The sequence below is a fragment of the Falco peregrinus genome, chromosome 7 (assembly GCF_023634155.1).
Source record: "Falco peregrinus isolate bFalPer1 chromosome 7, bFalPer1.pri, whole genome shotgun sequence".
In the NCBI taxonomy this organism is placed as follows: domain Eukaryota; kingdom Metazoa; phylum Chordata; class Aves; order Falconiformes; family Falconidae; genus Falco; species Falco peregrinus.
In genome coordinates, this window is record NC_073727.1 from 34,802,464 (window position 1) to 34,822,817 (window position 20,354).

Consider the following 20,354-nt stretch of genomic DNA (forward strand, 5'->3'; position numbering starts at 1 on the left):
ATAGCATTACAAATCATGACTGAAATGCACTGTCAAATCTGCACGGAGTGATTTACAGATCAACCTCCTTGTGATATATATTATCTTGGGTCAGTGATACTAAGTCTTCAACTCTAGTTGTAGCAAATACGTTCCTTTTGATTTCTTACTGTGCAGGTAAAAACAAACCAACCAACGTCACTGAAGTGAGGGAAGTGGTGTCACCTACTTGACAGAAAAATACCAGTGCAAACATCATCATTCAACTGCCTTCCCCCCCTCCAAATCAATCAATTCCTGTTTCAAACTATTGCGCTGTTTCTATACTCTTAATGCTTCTTATAAGATTTTTAAGCCTGAAATTTTTCCTAAGCATAAAGAATTACTTCTTAAAGTAATCTTCACTGACCATATAAATGACTTGAAATCAGATTAAGCCTAAATATAAGCAAAGCAAGGACCAAATTTCAGAGTCCATTTCTTCCTTTTAATTTTTTTTGTTATTAGTACTGTTAACACAGGTGTTTTTTAGAAAGCGTGAACAGATTTTTAAACTAAAAATGTTTTCGTTTGCTTCAAATCTTCTGTACCTTCAGCTACTGTTGAGACCTGCAAAATCAAAGAACTCCATATGCATCTGAGAGCGGACCTGCAGGTGAAATCAGCAGGGCTAGCCCGGATGGACAAACGGAGTAGTAGTTCAACCAATCTTAATACAAACTACTGAAAGAAAACCCTTATTTCAAGTCTCTTTGTCTTCTGCTTCATGAACCGTAGTGAATAAAGATGACAATTTAAGGACTTTCAGTTTACATAAAAGCAATACCTACTGGAAAATTTTCCAACAATTTGTTAGATGTATTGGCTCTAAGCTCCCAGCAGAACGATACACACACATAAAAAAACTTATTTTCATTCATTTACAGCAAAATGTATTTATGCCTACTAACAAAACCCCACTTTATTAAATATTCATAGATATTGCAGGTATTTATTAAATCAGTTCCATCACCAAAAGATTTTTTTATATAATATCAATTTTCTATCTGTTTATTGAGTGCTTATAAAACCCTTTTCAGGAAACAGCAGGATACATGGAATGTTTTACTGCATAGCAATACACTAACTAAATTTCATTCTTACTCAGCTCATTGACTTAATGTTTACTTAGTGACTGTAAATTCAAAAGAAGTTTCATTGCATTGAACCATCTTACACTGATCTTGACTTTTTGGTAAAAAGTGCCATTAATATTTAGGAAACTTTAATTACAATTGCTGATTGAAAACCCAGTGACAGCAACAGCCCAATTAAAACTATTTTTTTTTATTTTTTAAGCCGCCACATATTCCTCATCCTGTAGCCCTAGAAGAATTAGTTTTTTATCTGATTCTCTTCCCTGTTTTGCTGGTGGGCAGTGAGTGAGTGGCTGGGTGGGTGCTTGGTTGCTGGCCAGGGTCAATGTCCCCACCCTCCAAAAAGTATACAGAAAGGGGAAAAAAAAGCAACAATGAGAACTACCTGAAATCTTAAAAAACAAAACAAAACAAAAGAAGAAACAACTTACACCATTGGCCATTTTTATTCAGGTTGGTCAACTAAAACCAAGTAAATTATTTCTTCTTCTCCAATTAAGAAAACATATTTATGCTGCTCTATTCAGTTAATTACTACACTGTAATTTGCATGCCATCTCTCCTTCTAGCTAAGCCTTTACAAGTCTTTTCAGGTATTAACTTGAAACAGAACACTCCTATCTTACAGCTGAAAAAAGCTGAAACAGAAAATAAACAAGCCTAGGGGTAACAAGGACCTCACAGTTGAGCTATAAATGTTTGCAGATAAAGGCAATGTTTGGCATAACTTACTTTCTGCAGTGTCTTCTTCCCCCTCCTCACTCTGCTGGTTTTACAGTAAAGTAAGATAAGGTCATACCAGGTCTAGAAATCTTAAAACCTACACTTACTGGCACTTCCCCCACACATTTCTTTTCACTGTACCTGTCCTTCCTCCTTACTTCTCCCTGCCTTGATTTTTTTACACAGTATTTCAGGCAGCTTAAGATTAAATGATTTGAATGACAGAGTTGAAAGGTAAAGCACTCCAGTTTACCACTACTTTTTTTTCCTCTATAGCAACAAAGGATGAATGAAAAGGGAATAAATGACACAGTAGTCCTTTCATACCCCCTTCTTCTTCCAAGAGCATTCTTTTTTATTCCCCTCACTTTCAATTCAATCCATTCACAAAGGATTAGCATAACACATCTTTTTATGCTTGTAAGGGTTACAGCTGTAATCGCTTCACCTCATCACTTCACTTAGAAATCCTGTCTCCAGAGGAGTAATTTGATTACTCACGATAATCCAACTTTTGCCTAACCAAATAGAAATTCATTATAATGCTGTGCTGGTGCATCAGTTTACTATGAGTGGATGGGAAAACAAAACCCAGCAACATGAATAGTTGCTGTGAAAGGAGGAAAGCAATTGTCACTTAACAAAAGGCTACCAACAAAAGATAGGCCGACTAGCAGAATTTCTTGGTCCCACGGGCAGGGTAGCCTCCGAACTAGTAATGACCCCTAGCTTTTAAAAGTCTTGGGTTTCAAATGGGCATGGAAAGTCTATACATTGATGAGAGCCTCCAATTGCTTCTGCCTGATTAATCTTTGGCAGGTATGGGGCAAGTGTGTGTAAAACCCTGAGACAGAGCTTTTGCACAGGCTGAGGAATCAACTCTCTATTCTGTTGGTGGAAGATACCTGTATATGCACACACGCTCGTCCTTAGAATGGCTTTGTCTTGCTCTCTGCTTCTGAAATTCAAAACCACACATGAAGCAATCGGAGTGCATACTGCTTTGGAGTAAAACTAGCAGCATCCTTAGCAATTCACAGTGGATAAGGGTAAAAGAAAAAAAAAAAAAAAAAAAAAGAAAAGAGGACAACTGACATCTCCAAATGACTTCCAGTTGTCCATATGCCCACAAGCATAAACCTAAGAACAGCTCATGCTGATTGTGGCACAGAAGGACAGCACTTGGGGCAGAAGCACAGATGCCAGATCATGCCTTCTAAATAGAAGTAGAGCATTTTATTTTGTTTTATTTTATATTTTTTCTGTGGAGTGATTTAAGATGCCCAGATATAATGGGATAAGTTCTCAAACGCAGCATTTGTTATGCTAAAGGTTTAGGAGCATTAGGATCCAGCTGACAAATCTTTAGCTGTTAGACTGGCTTAGGTCTGTTTTCAGCTTTCAGAGTCCATAACTATCTTCTTGATTTTTATTTTTACAGATTCCTAAGGATTTCAGCACAACATATGGGCAGCATTAAAGGCATTAAGGATTTATAAATGTGTATCATCGTTATAAAAACACACAAAGTCTGAAATATATTTGGGGTTAAAAGCAAAAAATACACTGTTTGTGGTCAAATTAAATATTGATGCATTCATGTCTGCATTAAGAAGAAAAAGAGAAAACATCCTGTTTACAGTAGCCGTATAAGAAAACATTCCAGACTTACTCATAAAGAAAGTAGTTCACTGCATTTACTTTAATCTGATTTCTTTTTAATCTGGAATTTCTTTTTACTTAAAGTCTCTGCTCTTTTACATTCTTCTAGGCACTTAACCTTTATTGTGATGTGTGTGTACTTTACAGTGACTGGAAATCAATAATAATTCTGATACCTAGTCCTTTTTGTCTTGAAAAACTTAGAATATCCCTAAGACAGCATCTTCCTTCAACACTACTCATGGGAATTTACTAATAATCACATTTTTAGAGGATAGTAGAGAAATTGAGTATGTGGAATAAAAGCCAGTCTTTAAAATGAAAAAAAGTCCTCAGAACATAGAAAAAAACCATTTGGTTATTCTTTTTTTTGCAAGTTACTCTTTAACAAACATATACACAACTGCAATAACTATGCTTACTCTATACAGATGAAATATCTGCATTTCTTCCCTTTACTCCATAGTTAAAAACCAGAGGAGAGCAATCCTCCAACCAAAATCTCACACTCTGATCCCAATGAGATGCCTGGTTCCAAGACAGAAATCTATAGCTACACAGAGAAATGGGGCAAGATTTGTGAATTGAACACTTGTTCATTTGCCATTGTTTGCTTGCTGAAAGTTAAAATATTAATTTTTGTATGACTGTGCTGCTAAAGAAATGAGCTATGCTGTTTGCAGAAAAGCAGCTCTGATACACTATGCAGACAGCACAGGCACAACTAGCAAAGGCAATGCTGTACATCACAGAGGAACCAAGACCTTTCTCCTTAAAAGAGGTCTCCCACCAGAAAAGTTGGAATACCTCATATTAAACTGGACAGTAATAATAACAAAATGGAAGAGACAGTGGAAAGGCCTCAGCACGAACATGAAAGCACGCATTCATATTTCATATGCCCTACCCCAAACCGGAAACAAGTTCTCAAAGTTTTTTTAACCAAGGTAAAAATTGCGAGACTGTAAATTTCACAAGCTACCCATTATGCTTACAGATGAAGTATTTTTCAGTGTTCATGATGATGATATCTTTTTTTCACTTTGCTGTAAAACCTCTAGTTAGACATTCAATCAGGAGACAAAGATCACATAGTTCTCAAAATTAATGTTATACAAACACCAGCAGGATAGGAAAATGACTGACAGTATTTGTTCTCATAAAAAATGAGAAGCTTATGGTTTAGGGATGTTTCGTATATGTTTCTGTCTCATACACTTATACCGTCGTACAAATTGGTTCCAACTACCTTAACCATGTTCAAACAGGGAGTAGCTATGTTTTGAGAAGGGAGAGAAAAAGATAAAAGACTTACAGTCAGCTTATCCTCCATGAATGTATTTCCCCTTTAGCCTAACAAGTGTTAAGATGATTTGTTGCAAATCTTGCATTTCTTCTTATATCATGGCCACGTATGGCAATGACAAAATTTAGCCTGATTAAACACTTCTGTGTTGGGTAGGGCTCAAGGAGTCTCCATACACCACTGAATGGAGTATGCCATACAGCTGATGTGTTTTGCTTTGAAGAGAGGTTGAGCAAAAACCTCAAATGTGGAAGGAGTAATATTTTAAGAAATTTTATCACTTGATAAAAAGCAGCTGTCACTTGGTTTTATAGTTTTGACATACTAGCGAAGTGTCTTGATCAGCATATGGACACATTCTAATTTCCCCAGATCTCAGAACGAGCAATTGTAGCAATCAGGGCTCTATTGCTCTGGCAGCATGACCCCACCTCAGCAGTGACAGGGGCCATATCCTGCGGTCGGGTCCCTGACAGGGGCCCAACTACCTACAACGTGCTGCATATCTGCCCAGTCTGTCCCCTCTACGGGCTGGCTGGCAGCAGGCGAGGCAGCACACACTTGCTGTAGGCTCAGGCAGCAACAGTACCCAGGTGGCTGCTCCTCTTCTCCTCCAAGTTCTAGGCATTAGTTCATATGAAAGTCCATCAGGTTCTTGTCCAACAGCTGGATTGGCAGTCAGCCGTTATATCCAGAAGTGCCAGATCCTCAGACTGCACTCGAAACACAATGCAGCTGTGCTGTCTCCGAAGAACAAAGGTTCTGCTGAGCTTTTCTGATCACAAACAGAAGACGACTCAGGAGGCCTGCCATGAACAACTAAACAGGCTTTCTTTCAGCTGAGCTTCTGAAAGTCAACCCACTGTCCTCCAAGCACTGCAGCACTCCATACCTCCCATCTATTACGCCACACTATGATCTACCCAAGCACTGCAGATCTCCTCCTCCAGCAAACCAAATTGTTTCACCTAATTGTTTGCATTCATCCAAAACGATTCCTTGAATGAGTTACTAAAAATAAAGTATAAAAGATGTCTGCTTCCTAAAATGATCTGGAAAAGTACTTTCAGCTGGTTCTGTTCCAAGGGTATAAAATGAATAAATTTCACCACCACTGCTCAGAAGGGGACGCCCAGGAAGTTATGGCTTCTGTTGCTCAATTCTCATGCACAAATCTATTTCACTTTCCGAGTCCGAGAAAACTCTTCAGTTCAGTATGAATTCAATCCATATGAGTAAAGCTACTTGATTTGGCTAAGTAGCATCATGCTTCAGAGCTTACGCTGAGTAAGCAATATCCTTTTAGACAAAGGCAACCAGATTACCAGCTTTCATGTTTGGACAAGCATATAATGAGATTCAGTTTGCCATCTCTCAGTCCCTAAACTGCCAGCTACTTACAGACAATGAGGGCTTCTAAATTCTGTTCAAAAGCAAAAATAAGAACTTGGTAGATTTACAAATAGGTAGTGACTGCTGCAAATAGCCACCAGCCTTTCCCATTTTAGTGCATGATCTAGGCTGAATCACGCAAGCGGTTGGTAACAGCAATGGCATGCTCCGCAGTACAAGTTACTGATCACAAATCCATTCTAACCCTGATGGTTAATATCTGATGGCTATTTGTGGGGACTTGTGACATATATTCCTCAATAAACACAGTAATCAGAAAAAAAAAATCAACCTTCCTATCTGATATCTATAGCAACATTTTCTGTAAATGTGTGAGTAGAAAATTAAATGCATTCTTACATACAGCAATCATCATCTTTGATCACATCTGAGATACAGAGGACAGAAGCTTCTTCTAGAGGTTTCACAGAGCAGACGAAGCACCCGGTGGCCAAATTTCACAGTCCAGTATCTTAAAAACCTTTACAACCAGAGCAAGGAATGGTACCCCTTTTCCATTAGGTGTACAAAAGGAGGTACTACAAAAGATGAACACATGGATGTAAATTCATGTATAAACATTATGGCTCAGTGATTTCAAACAGAATGGGAACTAGCTGACAACCTTTCCAAATTTTGGAATAATATCAGATACTAAGCCCTTCAGGATTACATCTTTATGAACTAGCAGAAGTGAAAAACACTAAAGAACTATGAAAAAATCTGTTTACATCTGCAGAAAATAATGTCAGCATGTTGAATTACCAGTCCTTATAAAATCTGTTACAAAATTCTAGGGAATGCAGCCCTGTCATTTCAAAACAGGAACGACAGTCTCAATTCAGCAAAATCTGAGAAATTAGAAACAGATCAGGGATTAATTTGAGATTTGCTTCACTACATATTTTCTATTGTAATGGGTCAACAAAACAAGCAGGCAATTCAGACAATCTGGATGGTGTTAGTGCACATAAAAATTAAGGTTCACATTAAAAAATGCCTCTACTTGTGCAAATCAACTGCCTTCCATATGTTGAGGCAATTTGAATGCCAATTACAGTAATTGTAGAATCCTACCCTCTCTCTCATACGGAAAAAGACTCATCCTTTCACTGTTGTTAAAAACATGGATATAATAGCAAAAACTCCTGCAACAGTTCCAGCAAATAGGCAACAATTGTTTCTCCTGTCACTATCTAATGGTCCCAACAATAAGATGTAAAAAAGATGTACCAAAAAATGTATCTTCATATCATCAAATAGTTTGGGTTGGAAGGGACCTTTAAAGGTCAGCTAGTCCAACCCCCCTGCAATGAGCACGGACACCTTCAGTGAGATCAGGTTGCTCAAAGCCTTGTCCAACACATTCTAATTTCCCCAGATCTCAGAACGAGCAATTGTAGCAATCAAGGCTCTATTGCTCTGGCAGCATGACCCCACCTCAGCAGTGACAGGGGCCATATCCTGCAGTCCTTGAATAAACCTTGAATGTTCCCAGGGATGGGGCATCTACCACCTCTCTGGGCAACCTGTGCCAGTGTTTACAAAATATATGATTTACATCTTCCATAAGTAGCCCTTTAAAATGGCGAAGTCAGAAATATAATTGCACCAAGGATGGAAAGAGAGTGATTATGACACCTGTTTTCCACTAGTATATCAGGACTTGGTTCTACTGTCCCAGAAAGATGCCCATTTTCACGATACTGTGAGGCACGCTTATAATCTGTTTTGCTACCATATTCACTTATACCAGGGGTCCTCAAACTGTTTAACCAGGGGCCGGCGCACGGATGCAGTGGCAGGCAGCCATCTGCGGCTGCTTGGTTTCCCCCCCAATCCCCGGCGGGGGCGGGGCAGGGGGGTCTGTAAATACCGGGGGCCGGATTGAGGACCCTGGGGGGCTGTATCCGGCCCACGGGCTGTAGTTTGAGGACCCCTCACTTATACCATATAGCACCATTCTGACTTTATATGCATGTTATGATGGCATAAGCACCTATTCTTTGCCGGAGCAGAAAATCTTATATAACTGAGGATTTGCCTTAAACTTGCCCATTAACCACCTCATTATGCTACCTCTGAGCTTTTCTCTGCATTTCAACTGCCCATAGAAAACCTGCTTTTGGCAGTATGTTGTCCAACATAAGAACTAGGTCTGGCATAACTGGGCATCCTGTAATCCTGCTTCAATGCTGACAATGTGACAGCAATGTAGGATTGCAGCATTCAAGGTAACATCCTGTAGTTTTATGGCAGCAAGGGCATGAAAGTAGTGTGTTGGAAATGGTTTGGATGCTTGATGTGGAGACCATAAACAGTCCAAGTTTTGTAGCCTTACAAAGAGTGGCAACAACTAATGCACAATAGATGTTTACTTTTATTTGAATCCAGATGTCTCTTATTTCAGACATGCTGCTTTAATGTCCTAAATACTGTATTGGCTTTTGCTGTTCCCTGCATGACTTCGCTATTAACTGTGGCATTTTGGAAAAAGTATGTTGCTGAAGTAGCATTGCTGTTCTCACAAATTTCAGTAGTGTATTGTCAGTGCAGACTACTGCCTCAGGCTATTTTCCACCACAGCAAGGTTAGAGCAGGACCTCTTTTTCCTCTATGCTAATGGTCTGGCCAAACCACTTGGCAGAGGGGCTGAAACAGTCAATAATATGTAGTCTGCTTACATATATATGAATAACCAATACTCAGTCATCAGCAAAGAGCAAGTAACACAAGTCAGCAGATATGGGACCTCTGATTTAATGTTCAGGTTAAACATTCTGGCATCTATATGGTATTGAATGTGGTTACCTTTCCTGTTGACTCAACAAAGTAAATGTTAATCAGAAGCGGCAAAGGATGCAATCTGTTTCATGACCTCTTTGACAGCAAAGCGTTCTGGGAGTCCATCCTGATCGAGAACCTTCATCATGTGAAGCACGGAGAATATTCCCAGTCCTTTTCAGACTGCTGAATTTGCACTAGAGCCTCCACACCCTTCCAAAGGCAATAGTGTTGAAAACCACACACAGGGCTGTAATTCTGTTCCCTATGCTTTGAATTTACCTGGCTACAAAAATCTCTTTAACAGTGTCTGTAACTACCTCCTGCTCTGACAGACAGATGTGCAATAACCACATGATTTTTAGAAAAGTTGTCCCTCCTGCAATGTCTGTCTGCATACCCTTCTGGCCAGGATCTTTCCAGAAATAGAGTGGTTCACACAAACCTTCCCATCAGAGCAGAAAGCAGTTCGTGCTCCTAAACTTCAGAGCCCTTGTCTCCTTACACAGCTGACAAAGCATCAATCTCTGTATTCGAGTGATTTGGCAGCAGTGCCAATCAACCATACTGACTTGCTCTGCAACACATTTGACAGTGTTTGGAAAGTGCTACTATGCTTGGCAATGCTGCTCCTTGTTTCTAGATGACTAGCTGTAGAACTTCACTTAGCATGCTGTCAGAGATGACAAGCAAATGGTTTAATAAACCCTTGTAATGTTCAAGACAATGAGGTGGAACTTCTTTTCATTTAGTTAAAAGCATTTGATTACATACAGAGAAACACAGTGATGCTGATTTTAGGGCCATAAATGGTTTTCATAAAAATCAATAAGCACATTCCTGATTTAGATGTTGCTGAAGTCCTTCTGTGTTCCTTGGGCATCATTCTTTTCTGAGATAAATTCCTGCTTGTCCTTCCTGTCCAGGTAAACCGTGAGCAGCTTTATTGCTCAAAAGCATGCCAAGATGCTGACCCTTCACTTAGAGCAGGTAACTTACCAACATTCATTCTCTGATATTTAAATGGAATCCTCTACCTAAATTCTTACTTTTAAAATTCTTATTCTGTAGGAATTCTTTAAGGTTCTTAAGATTTCAATCTGCTTATAGCATCTGCACAAAATAATCTGTTAATTATCTAGGCCAAAAGACATATCGAACCATTTCAAAATCAAGAAAAGCTAATATTTGTTATATCTTTGCCCTCAAAATTTTGTCATTCCAATGGCTGATTTTTTTAAAAACACTGAAACATACCTATCATTACCATTTCCTCTTAAAAACTTATAAATTTTAAAATAGCTAACTTTCAGAACCAAACTGAATTTAATAAGAATATTTGCATGTAATAAACTTATTCATTAAGCCATGTATTTAAAAATAAAGTTCTATAGTAAAGCAATTAGATTTACTCATTTTATTTACTAGATTTACTCATCCATGAAACTTTTCTTTTCAAAAGCAGTCAACTACACTTTCAAAACATAGTAATAAACCTGAAATCCTGAAGACTTAGGAAAGGGGCTAGAAACTGGAAAATACTTCTGATCAAAATTATCTTCAGATACAGTTAAAAAAAATGATTCAGCTCAGGCCATGTCTTAAACATAAAAAAATACTAGGTAATTCAGAGTTTTTTACTGTTACTCTGAGATACCCCTTATTTCTTAGACATGCCAAGCAACAAGGAGAAAAGGGTACTTCTCTTTGGTGCCTTATAATACAGAATGGGAAACACGTCCTCTGAAAATTGTTGTCCCATGCATATCAATCAGGTAGCTTCACCTAATAAATTATGTTGTTACCTTGAATTCCTTTTTACTCAAATCAAATTTCTGTAATTGAATTCCATGACTTTGTTACTCTCTGCACATATACAGAAATACCCACATTATAGGTTTTGTGTCTGGAAATATGGAGGTGTTCCTCAGCAAACTGCTTTTTTTACAACCATCATCAAATATTCCATCAAAAGATCATTCAATTTTTTACTTACAACCAAAGGTATCACTTATCGGAACTAGCAGATGTGGTTGCTCAGTGAGCTACTGCAATTTCACATACAAAAGAGGAAAATATGCCATGCTAATATCCTGTTGCCACCTTTGGAAAGCTCAGCAAGTCAGTTAACATCTCCTCTCTGTGAGATAAAAGACGTTACGCAAAAGACCACTGAAGTTTAAACATATTAACAGCTTTTTCCTGTGAATGAGTGAAAAGATAGATGTGACTTAGGCAACTCTTGCATTCTTCTCTGAATTTATATTGCCACTTAGGCCTCCAGTGCCTATTATGACGGTATGGCTAAAAGACCTTGTAGGAGCATTGATCCAAACATAAAAACAACATAAGAGAAAGTTTGTTTCATATACATTTAACATCTGACATCTTCCCTTCATTTGTGCATTAATCAGTAGCAGACATATTTGAGCATCCTGCTACAGGAGGTGATTTGACTTTCACAAATTTCCCTAAAGCAGAAACATCATCAGGAACAATTTCAAGGAAATAATTATGGTCTAGACAGATTTACGACTTCTAAAGACCTAATCCAAAGCACATTAATGTCAGTGGAAGGACTTCCATTGACATCAAAGGCCTTTGGATCAATCCCCAACTGCTGTGGGAATGAATTCAGAGCAATAATGATGGTGGACTAAATGCACACTTGCAGTTGAAATGTTACCACCCAGACCTTTTTATTCCTCAAATCAGATTAAAAAGTCATTTTCTGCTATTTCACAATTACTTCCAGATGCGCATCATCTCAAATGGCATTTTCATCCATCTGTATGAACCAAACGTGCACAGAGACACAGAGGTTCTACACTGCCTGAACTAATCATACAAATGAAAACCACAAGGGAAAATAATTTTGGAGGTGATGGAGTTCATGTTTTAAATGCAGAATGAGAAACCTTGGACTTCATTTATTCCTTCCAACTACTCTGGGACAGAGCTGCCAGGCCCACCACTTCTTTATTTACTGCCACAGTAGATTACTTCTAATTAAATTTTCAGTATTTTTCTCTGGTCTCCTAAACAAAACAAAAGAATACATGTAAATCAGCATTAGCCCCAAACTTGGCAGCCTAAAAACTGTCAGAAATGTCAGCTTCATATACTCACTGCTTAATAACAGCTCTGCTGTCCCTTCTGTCCTCTTAAATGTCTATTTACATGCTAAATAATTTGAAGCATCACTCTTCTCTGACCATGTTAATCTAGTTTCATTCCCTCAGCAGTTGATAACATTTTAGACTGTAAAATGAAATGCCAATGTTGTGTGCAAGTGGAAAGCCATTCAGAATTTTACACAGTCAAAGTCGACTCCAAGATGTGACTGATCAGTCACCAACATCGTGTGTTACTCTGAAGTACATGCTATAGAAACTGTGCATCTTTTACACACTCCTGTGTCAATACTTTTCTTGGGCAGGTTACGTTATCATGTATTCACCGTTACATGAGAATGTTATGGATTGGTTGAACTTTGCCTTCCCAAATCACTTTTCAGGAAGTTTGAGAACTTTCTTTAGGAAATTATATGTAACACGTTTTTGTCAAAAACCCCACATTTTCTAGCATAATGCCTTCTTCCCATTCCTAATGGAAATCTGACCTATTACCTCAGCCCCTGTACTCTTCTCTGCACTTCAGAAAACGACTTTTTTCTCCTTCTTCAGTTACTATGTGTGGGAAGCCAGATTATTATTGACTGGGTAAAGCTACTACCTAGACTCAAAAAATAATGAGGTAGAGAAAGTTAACTGTTTGTTGTTGGTTGTTTTTTTTTTTTTTTTTTTAAAATTGATACTGATCACTGGTTACTAAGAGGATCTGAATGGGAAGGGAATTCAGGTTGACAGAGGAAGGCAATATTGGTTAAAGGTATCCAAGGAATAACTGTGACAAGCAGTTATTTTTAACCTGGTTTCCTCAAGAATCAAAGCTTATGTGAACAGACTGTGTATATGTGTGCAACTTTCATACCCTCTTGCCACATTAAATAACTTGGGATGCTCTTGGCCAATTCAGTCCAATCTGCAGAAGGGCAAAAGTCACAATGCCATTAAACTATTACAAGCTTTGTGCAACTGGGTGTCCAGATAAAGAAGGAATCCTATTATTACACTAAAACAGGGCCATCAAAGAATCACTCTGACATTCATCCTTCAGCTGCAAGTATGCAGGAACTGTTCAGGAGACTACTTTTTAATATGGTGCTGTTCCAATATTCGCTTCCATGAAGAATTTACTCTGTGTATTTTAATATACTAGACATTAGTAATCATCTCAGCTTACTCTAAAAACATTTTTTCAAAACGCACCAAAAGCAGCAACATACTTTAGTCATGATTTGGCACGATCTCTTAGATGAGTTCACACTTCAGTGCATTTTGTTACCAAAAGTGCATGAGAAGATTGCACCTGGAGTACACAGACTGGAAAGTATGAGTGCTTCAATTTAAATTTGCTGACTTTCATTACCTTGACACCAATAAACAAACTATTCCATCAGTTCTCAAAAGTAGAAGGCAACCCATGGGAATGATATGTTCAAAACCCCTTAAGCATTAAAATGCATTTAAATTATGTTAATAGGGAACTGTCCAAGCAAACAAAAAATTAGTCAGGGAAATAATGCATCTAAGAAAGTTAAGTTATCAAGGTTATGCTTTCAAGGACATGAACTTCTCAAGCACCAAACCATGACATTACTACCATATCTTTTTCTATCTTTACATCTTAGCGGTGTGAATATATGTAGTAGATAACACCAGACCCTTGAATAAGACAAAAATGAGAGAATACCTTTGCCCAGGGAAATTTCTTCTTGCTTTTACATGCGCCTTTAATGTTGTTACCTCACCCCCTTCCCTGCCAGGTCTTTATGGTTTTTAATGCCTTTTCAACGTGTTCATGACAAGATTCAGTTTGGCCAGCTGTAGGCTGCTTCAGGTCACAGAAGATGACACAGAACTACACACTACTTTTATAACTGAATACATAGTTTAGACAATTTGCTGGATTTTAAAAGGTTATGTTTGCTTTACTGGGATGCATTAGGTAAGGTAAGACAGTCCTCTTTTCCCTTATGAATATATTACAAATGTAACCAGATGTCTCCTAGGTCAAAGCAAACGTACACGCTATGAAAAAACGCCAGCATAACCAGATGAACACATACATAAACCAATATATGCAGTATACTTTTCTTCAAGCACAACAAATTGTGGTATTATTTTTACAATGAAAACATGGGAGAAAATTTCAGTATCAGGTTTTAAAAAATTATTCAGAATACCAGTATAAGTCGTTTAAGAGACATGAATGTATCTCTATGACTTTGAAGCGATGATGTCCTATTAAATGCATTCCTTCAGAGCAACAGAAAGCATTTGCTCCTAATGTTGCCTCCCTCCACATTTCCCACCTATCAATTAAAATAAAGTTAGAGAAAATATTTCAGGTTTTAGTTCCAAATTCAAGGAGTATAGCACTGATACATCAGGCAATGCAGTTACTTCAGGAAAGCCCGTCTTTAGCCAGAGTGGTAAAGACAAGATTTATGGCATGGTGGTAAGAAACCGGCTACTCATTTCCCCCTTCCTTCAGACTACAGCCACTGGAGTGAACTTGACTGTTACAGCAGAGGAAGGCATACAAACAATCACCCACGGGACTATTGCTCTTGTGAACATTACTTCGAGATCAATGGACTGAGTATAGTTAAGTAAAAAATTATTTCCTCATAAGCCAGGTGAATTCCTTCCCTGTTTGGTTATTACTATGCAGAAAATTTATGATGAGAGACCACTGCTTTCCACTTCCTCATTCCTGTAATATTTTAAGTAATTTCTGAGCCTTTCAAGACTCTCCCTTGACTCAAATCCTAGCAATACAGGCTTGTGGTACATAAATATTTGTTTATGCAAATATATTTTAATTCAAACATTTAATCTTGCCAGGTAAACATAAGGAAGATAATGCTGATGTACTTTTCACAGAAGACTTAGCTCACGGTTTTAAGTTCCGTTTTTTTATTAGCTTACCTCACTTGACGAAAATGTTAACACATCTTGAGAACTACATTTTATTTTCTGGTTTCTCAAGAAAACGTTTGGTTGCTACTACCTCATTAGAGGCACCAGCTTTTAATTGGAACAAGTTTTAAATTGAAAGAAGCAATTGAAAAAATGGTGCTGATGTGCCACTGCAGTCTTTAAATGCCTGCTTGCTCATATCTAAAGTTGTTTTTACACTGAATATCAACATGCAATTAGAAAGAGACAATGTAAGTAGTGCTGGGCCTCTGCAGAGTACCCTTTCAGCATTTGTAAGCTCCCTTCTTGTTTATGCTGCCAGAGACTATCAAACAACTCTCATGTTGACACAGTCAAGCAACCAAAATGAATGGCTACAACTACAGTCAAAGCAAGAGATAACAACAAGCAGAACAACTAAGTCCTAATTTCAAGATGAAACAGCATATTTGAGTGAGTGGTATGTGATTAACCTGCTGTATGTAGGGTCAATATGATTTATTCTCACAGCTATGCAGTCAGCCTTAGCCCTGGGCCTTGCTTGCTATCAAAGACACGTGCCTTCCTCAAATCATCCCTCCCCTATGTCTAGCTAACATTCAGAGCTCTTAGGAAAATTAACTGTCATGTCCTTCATTTAAATTATTTCCACTTCTGCTTGGAAATAATTGTTAGGATAACAGACGGTTTAACCAAGTGTGCTTTCTAGTCTCAAGTCCATCTATCCGCCACCTGCAACGCTCCAGCAGCCTAAAACAGAGCTTGAAAATGACAGGGGAACAAAAAAAGCTTTACTTACTTTGTCCAAATTCTAAGTATTGCTAGAACAGTACTCTCTTAGCCAAATATCAAAGAATAAAAGGCAGTAGCCCATTACATTATAAGACAATCAAATGGTTCAAAATAGAGGGATTGTACTGGCTTTGGTTCAGACATTTAATAGAAATGCCACATTTCATCAGAAAAACTACTTTGCATGAAGGGATGAACCTCTTACCTTTTGTAGCTATTCGGACACACTGAGTTTTGGTTTCCTGTTGAGAGCAAAGTAAAGAAACCAGTCAGACCAGATTGCTTTTTCTTGTCCTCCCCGCTCCATAAATTCATCTAGATCTGCTGATCAGCTGGGGCAACCCAACAAGGTGGCTCAGGGCTCTGGGTTTAGCAGGGGTGGAGGCTGTGTGATTTTGCCTTTAAAAAAGCTGGATGAAACCTAGATATTGGTCTGTACTACCCAGGATAACAATGAGGAGAAAAAGTGCAGGACAGCCCAAATGCAGAAAAATTTCAGATTATTCAAATCAAATGGGAAGCATGCCATTAGAATGCAGACAGAGGGTGTACTGGAAGAAAAGGGGAGGACTGCTGCTCCTATTTATGTCATGGCACAGAAATCCTGAGCTAGTTGAGCTCCAACAGCACTGTGCAGCAAAGAAGGTACATTTGCTCAGCACTGTCTCCAAACTTATGTCTTGCTGCATCCTGACAGTCTTGAACAGTCACCTGAAGCACATCAGCAATGCGCTCCCTCATGCTTCTGAGCGTGGAATGAGCACCAAAGCCGCTCAGGTATCCCTTCACACGTGACACACACAGATAAACCTACATAATCTGCCCAGGTAAGACAGTGATTTGACAGTGATGTGCTTCAGAAGGAGTCGCACAAGCAAAGCCAATTTACATGTATTTTACTCCCCCCATCCCCCAAGCTCCTTCAGAAGTTTGGTCAGCAATTGAAAGAAATGAACAGAAAAATGACTTGGTTAGGCACAGTTTGGACATCTTGAACAGACGAGGGTCAGTCATAAATAGTTTTTCTGACCTTTTTGTACAATGTGCAGTCATTTTAAAGGCAAACATATTGAAACAGCATAAGGTTGCATGAGAGGATGCAGCTGCTGTTGTATTAATTAGATCACTCTAAACAATATTAGAATGTAATTAGAAAATATAATAATGACAGTTTCATTTTTAAAATATGCTCCCTCTAGTCCTGCACCCACCAGCACGCCATCCCCAAATACATCCCCTGGGATCTCTCTCCTCCTGAAGATTCCCGAGCAACCTGTAAAATATGTCGATGCTATTTTGTAAACACAGCTTGTAAAGAATGAGCAAAGCTGTGAGTTGAGGCTTCCCATAAGTGTTCCATGAGGACAATTTTTCAAATTAAATGAAAGCTTCACAAAGTTTATCGATATAATCTTACCTAATTAGCATTCTCCCCAGTTACCGGTTTTACTTCTCCACTTTCATATTCAAAATGTCTGTGAGGATCACAAAGTAACCCTCAACCCAACCCTACAGTGTATTTCAGAGCATACTTAACTTTCCCTCGACTATTTTGGTGATCCCACTAGTTTATAGTAAAACACCTGTTTAAATATTCTGCAGCTCAGAGGTTCTCTTACAACCATGAGATCTCTGTTCCAGCAGAATGCAGTGTAGTCCTCCCAAAACTTCCCCCAAAATCCCTCTAGGAACAGAAATTTGATCCAAAGTTTTAAATCATACCAGAAAAAAACACTGTAGGATTAAACTCGCTCACAAACTGAAATCAAGGTAAAGTAAAAAACAATGTGTTCTACCCTCAACTACTTATCTGTCAAAATGTAAAAGCTAAATTAAAGATGTATTTTTCTATTTAATATTTTTATTTTACTTTTCCCTCCCACTTATTTCTTTGGGTATGAAACAAATTTCCTTACAATTTAGTCTGCTGGAAGCCAACAAAAGCAAAAGGAATTATTTGTAGCAGGTGACGGAAATATGAATGAGTGCCTAGCAGTTACATTTATTTTGCTTTGTTTGCTTCATAGCAGTCTTTAGATAAGAACTAAAAAGAGGGAATGGGCCCTTCATCAGAAAAAGCATCCAGTTCTCAAGCAGCTCCAATGCAGTTTCATTAGCTCCTGCTTTGTCCCCATTCAGACTCGATGCATATGCAATTTTCAAAACCATAGGTAGAAGGTGAGATTTTCTTCAAAAGGCTCTAAGGCAAGGCTACCTGTTCGCTAGGATTTGTTTACTCACTGCAGAGACCCAAATGTAAGGAAGGGTAAACAGCTTCTGCTCCTTTCTGATGGCTCTGGTTCATCTCAGCATCTATCAGACTGTCCTTTCTGGTTCCTTTCTGACCTGACTGAACATTTTGTATGGACACTCCTACAGACATAATCCTGCAATTTCCTTCCATTTTCTAAACTAGAAATCAAAATTTTAAATGTTTAAACATCTGAATCATCTGTGTCTACCACGTTTTCCCTCCTCACTGAACATTTCCCCGTCCCTCATTTTTCATTTGGAAGAGGAAGATCCACTCAAGAGCAACAGCACAGGACTTGCAGAGCCACAGTTCTTCCCACCTGGAACCTTCCTCCCTGGTGCTTTTCCCTCTTTCATATGCATACAGAGCCAGCAGCAGTAGTCAGTGATGGAGTTAAAAATGAAACACCAAGGAGGTAATAAAGGTGACCGAGACCCATACTTCTACTACTGCACAGCAGTGGAGCAAGCCTGAGGTCCACCTTTACACAAGGGCTCTGGTAAACACAGCACGGGCCTGGGGTTACTTTTGCTCAAGCAAACTTTTGTTTTTTATTCAACGTTCAGTGTGAGAGTCTCCAAAAGTTTGCGATGTTTTTTTATTAGCCTGCTGAGCAGCCCGCATTCTGTTTATCCTACGGTAATTTAATCTTCTGAAGTGTACAAGTACTGAGAACTGGGGAAAGGACTGTGGATGTTATTTACTGAGGAGGCAGAGTCACAGCACTGAAATTACTTTGCTCAGACAATTACTACGAGATGTATTGAACTCTCATCTAGTAGCAGTTACTATGATACAAGGGCGGTGTGAAATGTGAATGGCGTACTGCCATGCTGTCACAGCATGGAAGGCATCACAGCCATGCCATTGCCAACATCCACTACATCCAACCCCGACAGTCCTAATTGTCACCATGGCCACGTCTTTGACTCCTTCCAGGAAAAAGGTGTGGTTGGCACTTACCTTCTCGACGCTGCTCATGGCCTGGAAATAGATGTTGTAGCCTTTCCGAGGAGCCAGTGGCGGGTTCCAGAAACCCTGGTATGTCCTGTTGTCACCCACAGTAAAGGGGGCTGGCTCCGGCAGGTTTCCTGGGGGCAGCTCAGCAGCAAAGTAATACGGTGACCCTCCGCTAAGAGCGGTCTGATAGGTGACAGGGATTTGGTAGCACTCCATGGCACCTGTTTCTCGCTTTGTTCGGTGTGGATGCAGCTCCTCAACAACAATCTGGTAAGCACTAGAGACAAATGAAAACCAGCATAACTTTGAAGTCACCTGCTAGGGTCAAATCTCTAGTCTCATAAAAATATGAACCCAATTGCAATTCTTAACAAGAAAACAAAGAAAAGAAAAAAAGGAAAAGACAGCAAATGCATGGATGTAGTGAAGAAACAAAGGCTTGAAATACAGCAAAGCTATCTAATTCAGCCACTGGAAAGAAGCAGCACCCATTTTTTTCAGGAAAAACAAACAATACAAACCTATACACAATCTAACTATTATTATTTTTCCCCCCAGGCTTTTTTCTTTTGACAAAACACAGGAATGGATCTGACTTTAAACTACAATAAATTAAACTCTTGGCTAATCGGAAGCATCTGAAGTTAACGTTTTCCTTGAAATGGTATTAGAGAAAGCTGAGCTTCAAGGCCCCATGTAATGACTGCCTCCAGGCTGTGCTTGAAGCACCAATTTGCAGTTGTCATATCATTAGAGACAGAATGTGCTGACAGGCTTCTCCACCTCTTGACCTTGCTGTGGCTTCTATCTTGGCTCAGAGCTATGCAGATCTAAAGTACAAGTGACATGCTGTAATACAAGCACAGATGGACAGAAATCTGTCCATTCCACTAAAATAGACTGCCTCATTCCTCTACAGTTGTCAATGATAGAACATTACAAATTGCTGAAGCAGATGGCATTCGGCCTATTAAAACCCCATCCCAACCTCCCAATACCTCTCTTGAAATGGTCCATGGCTTGGTCACTTTTCAAAATCACCTGCTCAAAATAGAACAGGTAATTATAATTCTTCTTTCTCCTTTAGGGGAACTACCTAACTGCAGGATGCTACCAACTCATTATCAGCTTCCTCTGCTCTGCAGAAGTACAGAACTTACATACTGAGAGCAGGATGCAACTCTTCGGTTTATAAAAAAAAGAGAGTTTTTTAAGTTTTAAGAACTATATGTATGCATATGCATGTATACACACACATGTTTACATGTACACAATTTTTCGTTTATATGCAGATACGTTTCATGACCTTATGAAAGGTT

The 20,354-nt window shown here is 38.8% G+C and overlaps 1 protein-coding gene across 7 annotated transcripts in view; it reads right to left on the bottom strand.

Moving 5' to 3' along the window:
* The window catches only part of PTPRK (protein tyrosine phosphatase receptor type K), a 412,034-nt gene that overhangs the window by 52,135 nt on the left and 339,545 nt on the right, over positions 1–20,354 (bottom strand). For all 7 annotated transcript variants that reach the window (XM_055810498.1, XM_055810497.1, XM_055810504.1 and 4 more), the window contains exons 12-13: positions 19,039–19,312; positions 16,027–16,063 (exon numbers count right to left, since the gene is read on the bottom strand). In XM_055810498.1, coding sequence (XP_055666473.1) covers positions 16,027–16,063; positions 19,039–19,312 — 311 coding nt within the window. The remainder of the gene's footprint in view (positions 1–16,026; positions 16,064–19,038; positions 19,313–20,354) is intronic.